Raw genomic sequence first — 17,371 nt, forward strand, 5'->3', positions numbered from 1 at the left:
TGCTGTCCCCTAAGCTTGGCCCAGCTGCCACCCCTATCTCCTTCCCCAGGCCGCCCCAGCCCTGTGGACCCTGAAATCCCCGAATGTTGCTGGTTTTTGTTTTGTGAAACGTCCCTGCTTTTCCTTGGGGAGACACCCCTGCATCTTCGCATGGCTTCTCAAGAGGACAGGCTAAGCAGGAGAGGGGCGTTTGCGCCTCCACGCCCCGCCCCCTCCCCGGTCTCCCGCGTGGCCCCCAATCCCACCCCACGGAGCGCCAATCAAACTCCGTCTGGATCTCCCGGGACTTGGCGCAAAGCCTGCACCCTCCCAGCGGAAGTGTGCACGGCCCTCCGGCCAAGACTGACAGCGGCCACCGCTCCACCCCCCGCCCCGTGGCGCCGCCGCAGGGAACCCTGGGAGATGTAGTTTTCGGGAGCTATCTTCAGACCCACGGACTCTCAGGGCCTGAGAGCACTAGAGAGGCAGGCCTGCGGGCTGGCTGCTGGAGACGGGCAGTTTCCGGAGGGGTCGGGAGGGCCTTGGACAAGTCCCATAATGGACAATCTGACTTGCAGGATTTTGAGAGAAAACAGGCACAGGACCTGGCACGCAGTGTGTCTTCAATAAATGGGTGCTAATGTTATCTTTGCTGGCCAGGCAGCGCTGTCAACGACAGTTCAGCCCCTAAGCGTGCGTGGGCTCAGGCCAGGACCTGTAGATTCCCTCTTCCTGCCCCCCTGCAGCCCCCCCTTCCCCCCACACACACATCTTCCCAAAAGGCCCAGAGGTTACTCCCAATCATATTTAATCCAGCAACTCAGTGCCCTCTCTGTCCCACCCAAGTTACCCTCTTTGCCTCTGCCCATCTACAAATACACTCTATATATATATCTACTCAGAAATATCTGATATTTATTTTCCAACATTTTGAAAATTTTTTTACAAATTGAATAAAAGTAATGAAGGGGAGAAGTGGGACCCCAGGCCTGGCCCTGGGTTCCTGATGAGACGTGACAGTGTGAAAATGTCTCCTCACCCACAACTCCTGGCCTGCTGCCCTAACCTCTCCTATCAGCCTTACCTAAGAGTGAGGTAGGGGCTTTCTGAGGATGTGGGGTTCCCCTTAGAGGCATCCTTTTTCAGGCCCTGAACTGGTTCCGGCTGGGGGTTAGCGTGGACCGCGTGGTGGTGCCTCCTGCGCCTCTCTTGCCTGCGGGCCAGCTGTCGCAGTTGTTTCCGAATGGCCCACAGCACCAGATACACTTCCCGCAGCATCTCAGCTTCCGGTGACTGCAAAGGGGACCGGGTCCGTATTTCGGAAGGAACTGAGGTAGAACTCACAGATGACTGAAAGAGAGAGACGTGCACATGTAAATAGCTTGGTCTAAGGAGAAACAGCTGGCGGAACCACCTGCAGATAAATAACAAAGGCTTTTAATTCCTCCTCCTTCATTATGCCTCAGCTCAGGCATTGACTCCTCCAGGAAGTCTTCTCAGGCTATATTAGGTGTCCTTCTCTACCCTTGTGTTTGCCCTGTCAATCATCACTATTTGTTCTTCGGACGCAACACTAGAATGCAAGCTCCTGGAAGAGTAGGACCACGTCTGACCCACCTTTGAGTTCCCACTAGTGCTTCATGTGTTAAAAAGAAGAAGGATCTCTGTTTCCGGCCCAGAGCTCCCTTCTGACCTCCAGGCCTGTATATCACACTGCCTCCTAGACATCTTCCTGCAGATGTCTTATGGACATCTCCACTTGTTTTGTCTCAAAGCACAAACTCATCATCTCCTTCCCCATGTACACCCTTGCTCCAGCCTGCTCTGACTTCTATTTCTCCCTTTTCCCTCACCCTATTCCACCCAACCACTTAGTGCAACAATTCTACCCCTGAAATATTGCTCTGACCCATTCGCTTGTTCTACCCGATGCCTCTCCCCAAATCCAGAATATCCTTCTCTCTTAGCCAGGACTACAAACACCTCCAATGGGTCTACCTGCCTCTTCTCTTGTTCCCTTCCGATCCCTGCCCCTCCATAGGAAAGCCATGTGACTTTAAATTAATGCTGCCATACTTAATTCAAGGCCAAGATAATGATCTTGGTAATGATCTAGGCATTTCCTAGTTTTAAATTAAGTTTTTCACTTGGAGATAACTGTAGATTCATATGCAGTTGTGGGAAATAATAGAGTTCCTGTATACCTTTAATTAGTAGTCTCCCCTAGCCCTGGTTGGTTTGGCTCAATGGATAGAGCGTCAGCCTGCCGACTGAAGGGTCCCAGGTTTGATTCCAGCCAAGGGCACATGCCTGGGTTGTGGGCTCCATCCCCAGTAGGGGGTGTGCAAAAGGCAGCCAATCAATGATTCTCTCTCATCATTGATGTTTCTATCTCTTTCTCCTTCTCCCTTCCTAAAACCAATAAAATATATATTTTTAAAAAGTAGTCTCCCCTCCCCTATAGTAAAATCTTGCAAAATTCTAGCACAATATCATACCATAGATATTATAGTCAGGAAATTGACATTGATGCACTCCACTGATCTTATTCACATTTCCCCAGTTTTACTTGTATGCATGTGTGTGTGTGTGTGTGTTGAATCCTATCCAATTTTTATATCATATGTGCAGGCTCATGTATCCAACTACCACAGTCATAATGATATAGGAGATTTCCATCACATAAGGATTCCTCATGTTGTCTTTTATAACAAACCTTCCCTCACCTCCCCCACCCCCAGCCTCACCCTCACTCTGCTGCCCCTGCCAACTATCAAACCACTGATAAGTTCTCTGTCTATAATTTCAGTATTTCAAGAATGGCATAACATATAAATGGAATCACATAGTACATATAACCTAACCTATTTTAGATTGGTTATTTTCATTAGCATAATTCCCTTGAAATTCATCTAAGCTGTTGAATGTATTAATAGTCTGTTCTTTTTATGGCTGATAAGTATCTCATGGAATGGATATATCACAGTTTAACCATTCACCCATTGAGGGACATTTGGGTTGATTTTGGCTATTACAAATAAAGCTACTATGAACAGTCCTGTACAGATTTTTGTGTGAACATAAAATTTCATTCATTCATTAGGATAAATGCCCAAGAGTACAACTGCTGGGCTGTATAATAATTGCATGGTTAGTTTTATAAGAAGCTACCAAACTGTTTTCCAGACTGACTCTACCATTTTGCATTCCCACCAGCAACGTAGGAGCGCAGGTGACCTTTCTAAATCAAAATCTGTTGTTCTTAGGGTCTAAACGCAAACTCCACACAACTGGTCACCAGCTCTCTCTTGCACTAGCTGGCCCTCAGCTCCAGGAACACTTTCCTGTGATCCACACAACTTGGGCCAGCGCTCCAAGCATCTGTGCTTCTTCCTTCATAAACGCTCTTGCCACTCCTTCCGCTTTCTGCGGACACCTCCACCCCGCCTCAAGCTAAGCTAAAGCCTTCAGTCTCAGCCTCACCCTCTCTTCTGTTCGGAAGGTCTTCCTTGACTTCCCAGGCCTGGATGAGATGCCTCTCCCCTGGATTCCCACAGACCCCTATGAACTTGTCTGCAGCCCCCCTTTAGTCTGGGCAAACCTTGTCCATCTCCACCACGTATCCTACGAGCCTGTCTCAGCAACTGGCGCTAAGTAGGGGTACAGGAAATCCGTGTTGAACAACTGAATGGAGGGAGGAGGGAGTCCCGTGTGGAGGGGTGGGGAGGTTGTCGGGGACAAGGGGGGTATGGTACTGACCTTCCAGCTGCACATTTGCCAGCCAGACTGGAGGGCCGAGAGCATGAGTGAGGAGACAGACTTGGCAGCCGACCGGGGCAGCTGTAACAGGGACCGGCTCCTACAGTCCAGCTCCACTTTAGCCCCATCGGTTGTCTTGGCCAATGTGCAGGGATCAGACGCCTTGGGGAACAGTCCCATGCTGGAGATATTGGCCTCTTTAAGGGGCCCCACGAACTTGAAAGTCTCAACCACACTGCACTTCGTCTCCATCTTCAGCGCAGTTTTCTCGGAGTCAGCGTGCCCCACAACAGTTGACTTAGTTTTGTGTTTCCAGAAAAACACCTAGGAACCAAGAAGGGAGAGGAAGGATGGGACAGAGGGCCGGAGCGGACAGCAGTCCGAAGAGGGGAGGCACAGAAGGGATGGACAGCGTGTGTCCTGGCCTCCTCCTGGGCTGTCCTGCCTCACTTCTCCCTCCCTGTCTTGTTTGGCCACAGGAAGCCAGGGGGAGGGAGGCCAGCGAGAGGGGGTGTGTATGTGACCTAGAAGTCATTGGCCAGCACCTCCCACCCCAGAATGGTATAAAAAAGGGCAGTTTCTGAAACTTACCCAGGAAGTAAGCTTTCGCCAACACCACTGGAAGAATCTGATAGTCATCTCTCCCAATTCACCAGTCCCAAGTAGGGGGCACAACCAGCATCCGGTATGAGGAGAGGGTATGGGGGGGCAAGCTGCAGGCCAGTGGCTGCCACCTCAGAGGTCTCTCAGGAGCTTCAAATGCAGCAGCGAAGAAAGAAATACGGAATCTAGGGGCAAAGCCCCCCGACAATTGATCCTAGGCCTTCCCTCCCCTCCCTGGGGCAGGGAGAGGAGTCAAAGTGGATGAGAACCCAGAGTGAGGGAGAGTTCCAGCCCATTGTGAGAGCCTGCCTGGCCTCGACCCCAACCCCCGAGGCCCTTCCAAGAGCCCAGAGCCAATCTCTGAACCCTCAGCCCTTCTTTCCCCAACGACATGAAAGGGAAAGGGACATTTCGGAGTGCGGGGACTCGCTGGGCATTTTCTGTGTGTGATGCCCTGTAATTCTCACGGCAGCCCTCAGGTACGTGTGACTGTCAGTGCCGTCTTACCCACGAGGAAGCTGGGATTCAAAGAAACCAGACCTGCCCAAGGTCATACATAGAAACCAGGGACCTACCCGAGGTCATATATAGGGGGAGCCATGTGGTCAGCCTCCAGCATCCAGCCTTCTGCAGGTCCTGTCCAGGCTGGGGGCAGGGCCCTCATGAGCCGAGGCCGCTGCTTTCTCCCACTTCCCCACTAGATGGGGTCCTTCTCCCTACCTGCTGCTTCTGCCTTGGACGGGAGCCCGGCTGAGGCTGCCTGGGAGGGGCCTGCTCCCTCACTGGGCCCCATCCTCAGCCAGCTGGGGGTGGAAGCCACAGAGGCCGGCCAGGCCTGGCGAGGGCACTGTGTGCCCGGGAAGCCTGGCCCACACCCAGGGCTGAGACAAGGGGCCCATTCAGGGCCCCCTGCCCCACCCCCAAGCAGCCACCCGGATCCAGCCCGCAGAGGGGACACACTGGGAAGCTGAGGGTGGATCCTGTACAATCACCAAAGGCCTCATTGTTTCCCTGCCGCCCCCACCCCTCCCCAGCACGTGGGCTGACAGCCCCCTCCACCTTCCCTCCCTCCCTCCCTCTGCCTTGCCTTGCCTGCCCCTTCCCAGGACCTGGCAGGCCACCGGCTCCCTTTCCAGCATCTCTTCTGGCCACGCGGAGCCACATGAAACCTCCCCGGTTTGGGGGGGACCTCCGGGAGCCTGCGGCCTCAGTCCCTCTCCCGCGGTGGGCACTGCTGGTGTGGGGCCCCCGTCTGGACACAAGCAACGAGATGCCGATTTCCAGATTCAAGTTTCTTTGGATTTTTTTAATTATAATTATTATTTTAATAACAACCTGAATCCCAGAACTTCCAGATACTGTCCGTATTCCCTCCCCTGGGCCGAGAAGAGGGGGCACTTCCAGGGAAGAAGGTGAGGATGGCGTGTCTGCCAGGAAGCCTCCAGCTCCCTCAAGCCATCTACTGCTGGGGGCCCCAGAACACTGACCCCGGGAGGGAAGCGGGAGCTCCATCTAACACCCTGTCCTGAGGCCCTCTCTCCTCCGTCAAGGTCTGGGGATGCCCCAGCCCAGTCCCTAGGCATTATGGGGAAACGGAGGAAGGACCGAGGGACAGGCCAGTTCTGAGCCTTTAACTCCCACCCCTAGGGACCAGGGGGAATTAAAGCTGCATAGGAAGAGGGGGCAGGCGGCTGGCACAAGGCCTGGCAGCTGTGGCAGCCCCCAAAGGCACATTGTGAGGGAAAGGAGGCTCAGATGGAGGGCCCATTGGGCGCAGAGGGCCCAAGCCGAGGGACCCCTGAGGGCGGCAGCTGGGCCAGCTGCTCGGGGCTGGCCAGGGCGCGCAGCAGTCCATTCTCTTGCTCCAGTGCAGCATTCCGCTCAGCCAGGTCCCGGATCTGCTCCTTCAGCACCTCCACCTCCTCCCGGACCGCAAACATGAGGTGGGACTTCACCAGGTCCTGGGGGACAGGCAAAGCATCAGGGGTCCCAGGCCACCCCAACCCCATTGCCTGCCCAGTCACTGGAAGGGCTGGGTGTGAGAAACCCTCCTCCTTCCAGGCAATGAGGGACCGCCGGGGAAGAAGCATCGCAGGGGGAGGAGCGGAGGGGCCGCAGAGAAAAAGGCCGGACAGAGGCAAGGTCAGGGCTCAAAGACACAGATGGGGACCGGGAGCAGGGCCAGACCCAAGGGACGCCAAGGTGCAGGTGGAGCCCGGAGCTGGTGGAGGGCCCCAGGGAACCCAGCTGGGAGCAGGTGGAGGAGCTAGGAGACAGTGCTCCCTAATAATGAGGACAGCAGGGGCGGAGCAGCAGGCCAGCTGAGAGAGGCAGGACCCGGGCATCAGCACACGAGCAGGGTCCTCCTGGGGCCAAGATGGCTTCTCTTACCATGGCTTGTTCGATCTTGTTGTCAATGCCAACCAGGCTTCCGGAGCCGCTGGGGAGAGAGACAGGGAGACGAGAGGTAAAGAGGAGCAGGTGCCAAGCCAGGCGTCTGGACACCACAGCCAGTTGCCTTCCAGATGTTTCTCAGAGCAGGCTCTGGCCTCCACAAGCCCCACTGCCGCAGCCGCCCACCCACATCCCAGCCTGTACCTGTGACAGTAGAGGATCAGAGAGAGGAGGGTTTTGTCCATGCCCCGGCGGGGTGAGGGTCTCTGCCCAGGCCCGCCGAGGCCCCGGTGGGGCGGGGGCCCCGCAGCCCCTCGGATGGGGGACGCTCCCCGAGGGGAGCAGGGAGAGGAGACACAGCCCCTCTTCCGGGGCGGCCCCGGAGCCATCCCTACCACCCGGGTCTCAAAAGATGACACCAGGGACTTGACAGAGACTCCTGGCTGGGCCATCCCCAAGGGGCCAGGGTCCCCCGGCCTCCCGCAAAGGGCGAGGGCTGTATCAGTACTGCCTGGGGGGCTCAGAGCCCCCCGGGCAGAGCGGGGTCCGGCTGGTGCCAGGCAGGCAGAGAAGACAGTGCCCAGGGGGTGCCCGTCTGGAAGATATACACCACCCCCCAGGGCAAAGCCTGGCTGCTATTGGCTCCTCAGGGACACGGGGACCCCCTCCCACTGGCTCCATGGTGGGCGGGAATTCCCAGACTCAGTCAGTGCCAGTGTCCCCTTCTTAACCTGGCAGCAATCCCAGAGCAGAGGGGAGGGAGCCCGGCTGAGGGAAGTCAGCTGGTGGGCCTGGTGCAGGGCGGCGTGGGTCCAGGGGGTGGCGTAAAGGTTGAGGGAGAGCCTGGCCTTGGGAGGCCTCTCCCCACCTCTGCCTCCATCCTGCCCGCCCTGGTCTAGCACTGGCCTCCCTCAAGGTCTTAGCTCCTCTCGGCTGGGACGGCGGTTGCGGGGGAGGGGGTGTTTGATGTGCTTGTGGTCTTCCTTGGTCTGTAAGCAGCCCCCTTTCCAACATAAAGCTTTCATCAGGGGTCTCCCCTGGTGTCTGCCCAGAGGTAACCCCACCTCCCATGGTGAGGGCCAGGAGGAATGGGAAAGGTTGCCATGGCAATGGAACAGAGTCCAGAGCCCCGAAAGACCAGCACGGCCTCTGGTCCTGGGTCTGGGGTCTGGAGCGCTGGAGGAGTGAGGGCTGGAGGAGCGGTGGGAAGGGGAAGCTGGAGGTGGGGCCCTGGGAACAGGAGCAGAGACTTTTCTGAAGACCCGTGGGAGCAGGGGTCAGGAAGGGGAGAGCAGGTCTGGCTGCTGCAGTTTGTTAAGTGGCCACCAGAGGTCAACACAGGCCTGGCACACCCGTCCTCGGGGCCAAGTTCTGGGTCCCAGAACCAGACCTCCCTCAATCAAATCAGTCTCTTGGAGGCCTGAGGCCTGAACCATCCTGCCAGCCCTGCCCGAACCTCCGAGGCTCCCTGATCCCTGCGTCACCCCTGGCTCCTGACCCAACCCCGTCCTGTGTCTGCCTCAGCTGCCTCAGCCCCAGGGCCAGCCCTTCAGCCAGGACGGTGCTGCAGGATCACCACCCTGACCCCCCCTAGCTGCCCTCCCCCCCCCCCCCTTAGAGCTGGTGGCCCCAACATGCTGCATCCTGTGCCCTTGTGCTCAGTTGTCAAGCCCTCCCTCCGGCTTGTCAGTTCCAACTTGCTTTCCTGGAGGGGGGTGAGGGTGGGGGAGATTAACACTCATTTCAAGGTGACCCTTGAATGAGGCCCTGCAGCCAGGAAGAGAACACAGGGAGCTGGGAATTTTCCATTTCCCATCCAAGCTCTGGGTGCAGAAGGCACTGACAGGTGGGTAACCAACGGGGTGACCAGGCCTGAGAGAGCGGCCCGGGGTGGGGGTGGGGGGGGACACCTGAACTCCTAGAATCAGGAGGGGAGAGGACACGTTTCAGAGCGGAGGGCAGGCCCGCCAGCTGGAGAGTCAAAGCAGCTCTCAAGCTATTTCCATCGGAGGCACCTGGGTGGAGCCTGGGCCACCACAGAATCTTCCTCCCTCCCCTTCCCCGTGAACACAGACACCCAGGGACCAAAGAGGGGCAGACCCACGGGAGCGGGGAGGCTGGCTTCTTTGGCGGGCACTCGGGTAAAGATGCCAAGCGCGGTGTTTGTTCGTGCCAGAAACAAAGGGGCACTACAGGGATAAACACCTGCTGGCTGACAGAGGACTCTCTCCTGTTTCTCTCGTGCTGGAGAGTTTCTGACAACACATTCCACTGTCACAGCCTAACAGTCACACTTCCAGGGACCAAGACCCTGGCCAGCACCCCACGCTCTCCCTTTGAGAACCCTGAGTGAGGGGCGGCGGGCAGGCATGGTGCTGGAATGCTTGGGCAAAGTCAGGAGCCGAAAGCTTGGGGTTGGCTTGGTGAGATCAATTCTCACCAGAAGCCCAAAAAGGTGACTTTGTGTGAATTACAACAATATATTCCCCTTTCTTCAAGACCTTTACTGCCATCTTCCAGAAAACGGTCATGACTTCAAACGGCCACAGTGACTTCAAACGTGCGTGGCGCCCCCTGGAGTTGTGCGGGGCACAAATGTGCACAGCTGGGGACCCTGGGTCTGCAGGACTCTTGGGTCCTGGGGCATAGAATAGCCTTAGAACTGGTCTTCCTTTTTGAAGGTCAAATGAAATAGCCTCACAGTGAGGATCAGAGGAAGAAGCAGGACATCTGGGAGAGGTGGAGGTTCTGATCCCAGGGACAAGGGCCGGCCCGCTCCCTCGCTGAGTTCTGAGGAGCCCCCAGGAGCTGGGCCCGGGGCCAGCGAAGTGGCATCCGGCAGCACTGTCTACACTCCCGCCCGGATCCGTGGTGTTTTTGGGGTGGGGCCAGACCAGGCGTGGGGAGGGGTGGCTCCTTGCCCAGCTCGAGAGCGCTGTCCCGGTGAGAAAGGGCATCCTAGAGATGGCAGCTCTTGGGACACGGGCGCCCAGTAGGAAAGGGGAGAGACTGCGGTTTGGGTGTCAGACCCAGGCTCTGATTGCAGTCCTGCCACTCACTAGCGCAGTGAGTGACCTTAGGCAAGTTGCTAAAACCCTCCTCCTCTGAGTCTCAGTTTCTTCAAGTGGGTATCATGGAGTTGCTTTTAGGGTTATGTGACATAAAATGTAGCATCTGGCCCAAAGGAGACACCGGATATACATGTACTTTTTCTTCCCCGAGTTCCTGGAATTCAGTCCTTATCATGCTCGGATTCCCGATGTTGGATTCCCATCCACTCATCTATCCACCCACCACGCCCATCCACCCATCCAAGTATTCAAGTACCTTCCAACCTTAAGGCCCTGTTGAGAGTCATTGCAACTCAGGGGCACTTGAGCAGTCAGAATTCTCCAGGCACCCTCTGCTCTCCCATCCCCAGGCTCTGGAACTGATCGGGCAACCTCCACTCCCCATCTGGGATCCATGCACTTAACATCCCAACCCATTTCCCTCTCAAGAGGGCGGTCCCATGCCACTTGAACTCTGTTCTCCTGCCAGCTTCCAGCAGAGAGCGGAGGTGGGGGCTATGTGCCGCTTTCCAGGGGGCGAAAGGGGTGGCCCAACCCAAACCCGCTGGCCCAGCAGGGTGGGGCACAAGGGGCTGGGCTGGGCCAGAGCCCCAGAGGCTTGCAGGAGAGCAGGGTAAAGTGGAAGCTAGGAGCTGGACCGGTCAGACTGGGGTGTGTGGAGGGGATGGGACAGAGGGAGGGAGGGAGGGAGGGAGGGAGGGAGGGAGGGAGGGAGGGAGGGGACAAGCCAAGAAGAGACAGCTGAGGAGGCTTCTGGAGGCAGAACTCTCTAAGGGAGCACAGGAGGCTAGGCTCTGAAATCAACAGGGGTGGAGGAGGGACAGGCAGCCCTAATGCCAGGTTACTTCCCAAATGGGAGGAGGAGAGGGTGGGAAGAGCTGAGAATAGCAGCAATGGGGGCAGGTGACTCTTCAGGCCCTGGCTGACCTCACACCTCACACATTCCTGACAGCCCTAGCTCAGATGGGAGCCCAGACAGGGCCCCACCCATACGGGCCCTGTCCCTCATTCTCCACAGCTTCCCCCAGGCCCTCAGCCTCCACCCCATCCCCCGGATCCCAGCCACCACTTCTCTTTCCTCTTGGGCTCCCAGCTCTCGGGCACTTTTCTTTGGGGAGACTCAGTCCCCGAGTCTCACAGATTGGGGTTGGTCTCACAGATGGGGAAGAAGGAAGAAGGACCAGCCCCCTGCACCCACTCAGTCATCCGTAAGCCCTTATTATTTCTCCCAAACAGGAAGTCCCTCCTCCAAAGCCTCAAACAGGAAGTCCCACTCCTCCCTCCAAAATAAAAGCTGCGACTCCCTAGCCCTTCTTCTGGGTTCCTATCAGTCTGCGGCCAGAAGGGAGCAGCGTGGCTATCTGACTAGCAATTTTGTTCCTCCCTTTTCAGCTTGCTGACATTCCTATGTTGAAACCTGGCCCTCAAAACAGGAAGTTCTGCCCACCACGCCATAGAACCGATCAGGACATTCTCCCCTGAAGGGCAAACCCCAGCAGCTCAGCTCTCCGGGGCCTTCCCGCGCCCCTCAGCCATCCTCTCCATGGCTTTGGCTCGGCCAAGGGGAGGACCCAGCCCCGGGGTGTTCCTCAGCCGGGAACAGAACCTTAGGGACATGCTTTCTTGGTCCTGGAGGTCCTAGGACCCTAAAGTAGTCCACATGGACTATAAGATGTTACCATTGGAGACAGGAGTTCCGTTCCCCTCGGCAGGGAGAGAGAGATGGGGACGAGGAGGAGACTGACTCCCTGGTCTCACCTCTAGCACTTTTGCTAGGAAGTTCTTGGGGTTGGCCAGGTGATCGCTAAATCTGCAAGAGCTCTGGAATTTGACAATGATTCCCTTCAAACTCTAAAAAAGTATTATGGTCCTGGCAGGTTTGGCTCAGCAGATGGAGCGTCGGCCTGCAGACTGAAGGGTCCCAGGTTCAATTCCCATCAAGGGCATGTACCTTGGTTTCAGGCACATCCCCAGTAGAGGGTGTGCAGGAGGCAGCTGATCAAAGTTTCTCTCTCATCAATGTTTCTAACTCTCTATTATCCCTCTCTCTTCCTCTCTGTGAAAAATCAATAATATATATTTAAAAATAATAATAAAATTAAATGAAATTAAAAAGTACTATGATTGACAATCCTAAACATAGAGTGCCATCCAGCTCTCTCCAGAGAGGGAGTGGGTCCCAAATCAACTTTGCCCAGTGCGTTATGCCCAGGCCAGGTTTCTGTTTAAGAGGTTCCCCCTCTCCCCCCAACAAGTTCAACGTGGGTGAAGGACACACCAGGCAGTTTCACGTGGCTACGTGAGGCACGGGGTTCGGCGGCGGAGCCCACCTACCTATCGTCATCGCTGTCCAGATGGCCGCTGATGGCCAGCATGGATCGGGCCAGGCTGAGGCTCTGGGCTGCCGCTGCTCCAAAGGGGTCTGGAGACTTGTGAACCAGACTGGCGTCGGGGAAGAAGTAGAGGGCCGGGGAGCTGGGGCGAGAGTCGAGGGGGGGTACCTGGAGGCAGAGAGGTAGGAACTGTCACATGAAGCAGGAGAAAGAAACCAACCACTTTACAACTTGCCCAGTAGTCTTCCTCCCCACCCACCCCTCCTCCCCATACTCTCCCAAGGACCCAGGGGTCCTGCTCTTTTTTTTCTTTTTCTTTTTAAAAAAAATATATTTTATTGATTCTTTACAGAGAGGAAGGGAGAGGGACAGAGAGCCAGAAACATCGACCAGCTGCCTCCTACACACCCCCCACCAGATATGTGCCCACAGTCAATGTCCATGCCCTTGACCGGAATCGAACCTGGGACCCCTCAGTCTGCAGACCAACGCTCTATCTACTGAGCCAAACCGGTTTCAGCAAGGGATCCTGCTCTGGAACCCCCTTTCCCCCCAGGTCTGGGGAAAGCATCAGGCAGGTACCAGAGGCAAGGAAACAGTGCCCAACCTGAGGACTAGGTAAGTGGCTTCTAAAAAGTGGTTCACAAGGTATCAGAGAGGGCTCTGATCTCCACCCCAGCACCCTGCCGCCAGCCGAGCCAGGACCTCTCATCAGAGGCTAATCAGAGAGTGTCTGCCTTCTGTCACCCAACTTCTTAAAGCAACTTAAATGTCACTTCCTCAGAGAGGCGTTCCCCTGTCATTGGACTGGTAAATTCCACTGAACTGTTCCTTTTTTTTAATTATACCTAATGCTACCTGATGATAAAGTATTTTTGCCCGTCTGTTGCTAAAAGGTAAGCTCCAGAGAGCACGGCTTAGTTTGTCCAATAGCTATTTGTAGAATGAATGAATCCTCAGAAACTGGCCCTCCACCCTCCCACCCCCGCCATACCCATGCGAGCCTCTCCTCTCAAACTTTTCAGGACTCAGGTGAAGCTCTACGCTGGCTCAGGCCCTGGGGTAGGGGGTGAGGGAGCGGGCGGCAGAGATGGGGGAGGCGGAGCCTGGGCGTGGACAGCCCAACAGGCACTGGGGGAGGCTGCAAAAGGGCGGGGGCCACAGGAACAAGCCGCCTCTGTGAGGCCCAGGAGGCCCCAGCTTCTCAGAAAAGCCAAGAACAGAGAGTTCAGGGTGGTTAGAGAGACAGCACCGAGGAAGGGGCCCAGGTGATGTGCCCAGCCCTCCTGCTGGCTCCCATCAGAGGCCGCTGAGGGAGAAGAGGCCTGGGGAGGTGAAGGAAGACTAACTTTGGGGCAGGGAAGCAGCAGCACAGATGCATGCACGCAGGAAGGGATCCAGACCCAAGAGAAGCAAAAGGGGTTGGGGGCACAGAGAAGAGAGGGGCAGGGTCTGCGGGCCCAAGGAAAGCCCAGGCGAGGCTTAAGGATAGTCTCTGGGGCAGAGGGAAGTGTGTGGGGGACAGGGAAGGGACCAGTAAAGGAAACAGCATCTTCTCCCCTGGGGTAGAGATTGAATGAAAGAGCTCAAGAAAAGTAGGGGTGGGGGGTGGGGGTGGCATGAGAGATGTAAACTCAGGCCAGGAGGGAGTGGGGGGAGCCGGTCCTGACTGGTCCTGACAGGGCCCAGACACCCAGTCGCAGGTTATTTTTATACTGTGGTTTGTGCCCAAGGCCAGGAAGGGGGAAAGTTCCCATCCTCACACTCCGGGCCTTTCCTCCTGCAGCCCAAGGTGTTATTTTCTCCTCCGGGGCAGACACATCCCACCCCCAGGCCCTGGCTGCCCACCCCTCACCCCAGAGACCCAGGCAGGCATCCTGCCCCCCAGCCCAGACTTGTTCCTCTTTTGGAGACAGGAAGCAGAAGGAGCAAAGGATTTAACTCCTTCTCTGCTGCTTCCTGCCCCTCTCTCCCACTCCATATGGCCATCCCCAGTTACTGATCCTGGAGAGGCCCAGGCACGGGGAACTGAGGCAGACAACAAACCAGCAAGCCCCCCGTCCTTGCCATCAGTCCCCAGCACCACCCAAGTCCTCAGTTTCTCAGAGAAATCTGGCTTGGGACCAAGCTAGAGAGGGGCTGGGACAGGTGGCTGGCCAGTGAGAAGACCACCCGGGAATGGAGCTGCAAAGGAGAGACAGCAGAATGCCTACTTTTTGTCCCTCTCCCCCAACTCTGGCAGTTCCTCTCCCAGAGGCCCGGACATGGGGCCTCCACCCTCAATGCCTAAGGGGTGAGACGAAGACTAAGTGAGAAGGGCACATCTCTGTGACAGAGAGATGGTGGGACTGGCTATATGGAGTTGGAGGCTTGGGCCAAAGACACATGAAAGGCTAAAGAATGTAGAGAAGAGCCCGACTGGTGTGGCTCATAGGCTGAGCATCAACCTATGAGCCAGGAGGTCACGGTTCGACTCCTGGTCCGGGCACATGCCTGGATTGTGCGCTCAGTCCTCAGTGGGAGTTGTGCAGGACGCAACCGATCAATGATTTTCTCTCATCATTGATGTATCTATCTCCCTCTCCCTTCCTTTCTGAAATCAATGCCGAAACCAGTTTGGCTCAGTGGATGGAGCGTCAGCCTGTGGACTGAGAGGTCCTGGGTTCGATTCCGGTCAAGGGCATGTACCTGGGTTTCGGGCACATCCCCAGTAGGAGGTGTACAGGAGGCAGCTGATCGAAGATTCTCTCTCATCAATGTTTCTAACTCTCTTTCCCTCTCCTTTCCTCTCTGTAAAAAATCAATAAAATACATTTAAAAAAATCAATATATATGTGTATATATATATATATATATATATATATATATATATGTTTGTTTTTTTTTAAAAGAATGTAGAGAAGAGGAAGCCTGAGAGGAAAACAGGCTGTATGAGGAGTAGGAAAGGAACTCCAAGTGAGCCGACAGGAAGAAAACAGAGGGGCTGTGTGATCTGACAGAAGGGGATGGTGGAGTAGGAAGAAGCCAGTATGGAGGTGGAGGCCAAGGCCACGATGGCCAAGCACTACCCCTCAGGGGTCTCCCCCCACCCTGGACCCCAGCTCTTACCTGCCCCTTCTCCTCTGGAGCAACCAACTCCATCCTCAGGCGCAGGGCTCCATCCTTAGTGCGGGACAGTGGAGGAGTTCCAGCTGCGGAGCCCCTGGTCTCCACGTCCACCCGCAGGGAGGACAGGGGCGTGGCAGCCCGGGACGTGCCCACGCTATCTCCAGCCCCAGGCTCTGGGGGGCGCTGCTGGGGTGGGGAAGCTGACAGAGGGGGTGTTTCCACCCTGGCCTTGCCGGGCACTGCCAGCTGGCCCAGCCCCCCAGTGAAGGAGCGGGCCTGAGGTCCAGGGGAGGTGGGAGGAGGGAGAAGCCAGGAGGTTGGACCCTGAGACAGGCCTGGCTGTGGGATGGGGGCTCCCAGGCCCAAGCTGGCCAGCTCCAACCTGGAATCCAGAGATCTGCCCCCGGCGCCCCCTGAGGCCCCTCGAATCCCCTCCAGGAGCCGGCCAAAGCTGGGGGGCTCCAGGTCTCTCTCGTAAACATCCACACACGTCCAGCGGCCACGGCGATAAGGCTCTCCCAGGCCCTGTGGCAGCTTCACCACCCGGAAGCGGGAGGCCGGGGCCCCAGGCGGTGGGGAGCCATTCCGGGGGGTGCTCTTGCCCCCTGGCTCTGGGTTGGGCTCCCCGTTGGGCAAGCGTGGTGGGGGCCCGGTAGGGGCCTGCGGGGCGGGGGACTCTGGACCTCCAGGGCTCCCGGGGCCCTCGTAGTCCGTGGTGACGCTGGTGATCTGGAAACTACTTTTCTTCTTGCCCCCACTCATGGTCCCTGGGGCTCAGGATGGGGCCAAAGCGGGCAGGGGACGGGGCGGGTGGAGGCTCTTCGAAGGGGCTCAGGCACCCCTGGAACAGGGGAGCCACACGGCGGGGACATCAGGGCCCCTGGGGACGTCTGGGTCCGACATGGTGGGAGGGCCGTGCAGGAACTGGGGGCGCCTGGCTGGGGAAGGGAGGACCGGGCAGGGGAGGGGAGGCGGCGAGGAGGGGGAGCAGGGGCAGGTTTTTCCTGCTGCTGCCGTCGCGGCCGAACTCCAGAGCTGAGTTTGCAAACTGGAAAGAGAGCGAGAGAGCGTGTGTGTGAGAAAGCAGTGGGCAGGCCACCTCCGGGTCTTCCTCTCCGGGGAGCAGACTGGGGGAGGAAGGGGAAACCACCAGAGACAAAGAGACAGGCAGAGATGACAGAGCCCGGAGAGGAGCGGGGCGCGCGGAGCAGGAAGAGGCAGCCGGACCCAAAAAGTTGGGCTTTTCTCGGCTGGGACTCACACTCCCGGGGCTCTAATGCGTCCCAGGAGCTCAGGGCTCCGGGGCTTGGTGAACGGGGTGGGGGTAAGCGGCTCCTCGGCCTGGCAGGTCCTCAAGTCCCCCCCCCCGCCCCCCCACAGACACCCCAGCGCCCCCATTCCAGGGGCAGGCCCTGCCCGCCGGCCCGCCCCGCCCAGCGCCTCACCTCTCGGCCGCGGCCACCAGCGGGGCCGGGGTCCGGCCGCCTAAGATGTCGGGCTGTGGTTCCCGGGGCCTCGGGGCCCAGCAGCGCGGGGGCGCCGGCGGCGGCGGTCAGAGGCCGCCCGGTCCTCTCCGGGGGCCGCCCCGCACCCCGCGCGGCATCGCCGTGGAAAGTTTGCGCTCCGGAAAGACGGAGCCCCCGCCTCCTCGGCGGAGCCCAGGCGCGGCCTCCGCAGCCCCAAGTGTGCCGGGCGGCGCGGGCGGGGCGGGGCGGCTCAGCGCCCGGGTCCTGCAGGTGGAGCCACGGCGGCGGGGGTCGGCGCGCGGGTCCCTCGGCTCCTCCGCGTGGCAGCGATGGGTCTCTCCGCCGCGCCGCTCGCTCCTCTCGGCTCGCTCTCACCGTCTCCCTCTTGCTGGGCTGTTGACAACCCCCACACCAGGAAGTCCTGCCTCCTCGGGCCTGCTGACTGCTCCTCTCCTCCTCCTCCTTCTTCCCCTCTTCCTCCCCTTCCTCCGCCCTCTCTCCCTCCTGGGGCCCCGGGCCAGCTGGCGCGCAGCCAGGCCTGCCACCGCCGCCGCCGCCGGGCCGGCCGCGCTCGCCGCCGCCGCTGCCGCTCCAGGGGCCCCGGCCCGGCTCCCTTAACCCCACACCTGCTGGGCCCCAGCTCCGCCGATCCTCGCCG

At 58.0% G+C, this 17,371-nt stretch overlaps 2 protein-coding genes across 2 annotated transcripts; both read right to left on the reverse strand.

Annotated features, from left to right (window-relative positions):
- Positions 1–872: 872 nt before the first annotated feature.
- Positions 873–5,376, reverse strand: SPACDR (sperm acrosome developmental regulator). Its single transcript, XM_084881485.1, has 3 exons — positions 4,330–5,376; positions 3,739–4,062; positions 873–1,329 (listed from the first exon to the last, which is right to left on the reverse strand). Exons 1-3 carry the CDS (start codon positions 4,375–4,377, stop codon positions 1,060–1,062), a joined length of 642 nt encoding a protein of 213 aa, XP_084737611.1. The 5' UTR covers positions 4,378–5,376; the 3' UTR covers positions 873–1,059.
- Positions 5,377–5,618: 242 nt separating this feature from the next.
- On the reverse strand, positions 5,619–17,371 carry LOC311621440 (TSC22 domain family protein 4). The gene is made up of 5 exons (XM_084881479.1): positions 16,693–17,371; positions 15,248–16,295; positions 12,141–12,307; positions 6,733–6,781; positions 5,619–6,302 (listed from the first exon to the last, which is right to left on the reverse strand). Exons 2-5 carry the CDS (start codon positions 16,007–16,009, stop codon positions 6,093–6,095), a joined length of 1,188 nt encoding a protein of 395 aa, XP_084737605.1. The 5' UTR covers positions 16,010–16,295; positions 16,693–17,371; the 3' UTR covers positions 5,619–6,092.

The sequence above is a fragment of the Pipistrellus hanaki genome (genome assembly GCF_964339955.1).
Source record: "Pipistrellus hanaki genome assembly, chromosome: 4".
In the NCBI taxonomy this organism is placed as follows: Eukaryota; Metazoa; Chordata; class Mammalia; order Chiroptera; family Vespertilionidae; genus Pipistrellus; species Pipistrellus hanaki.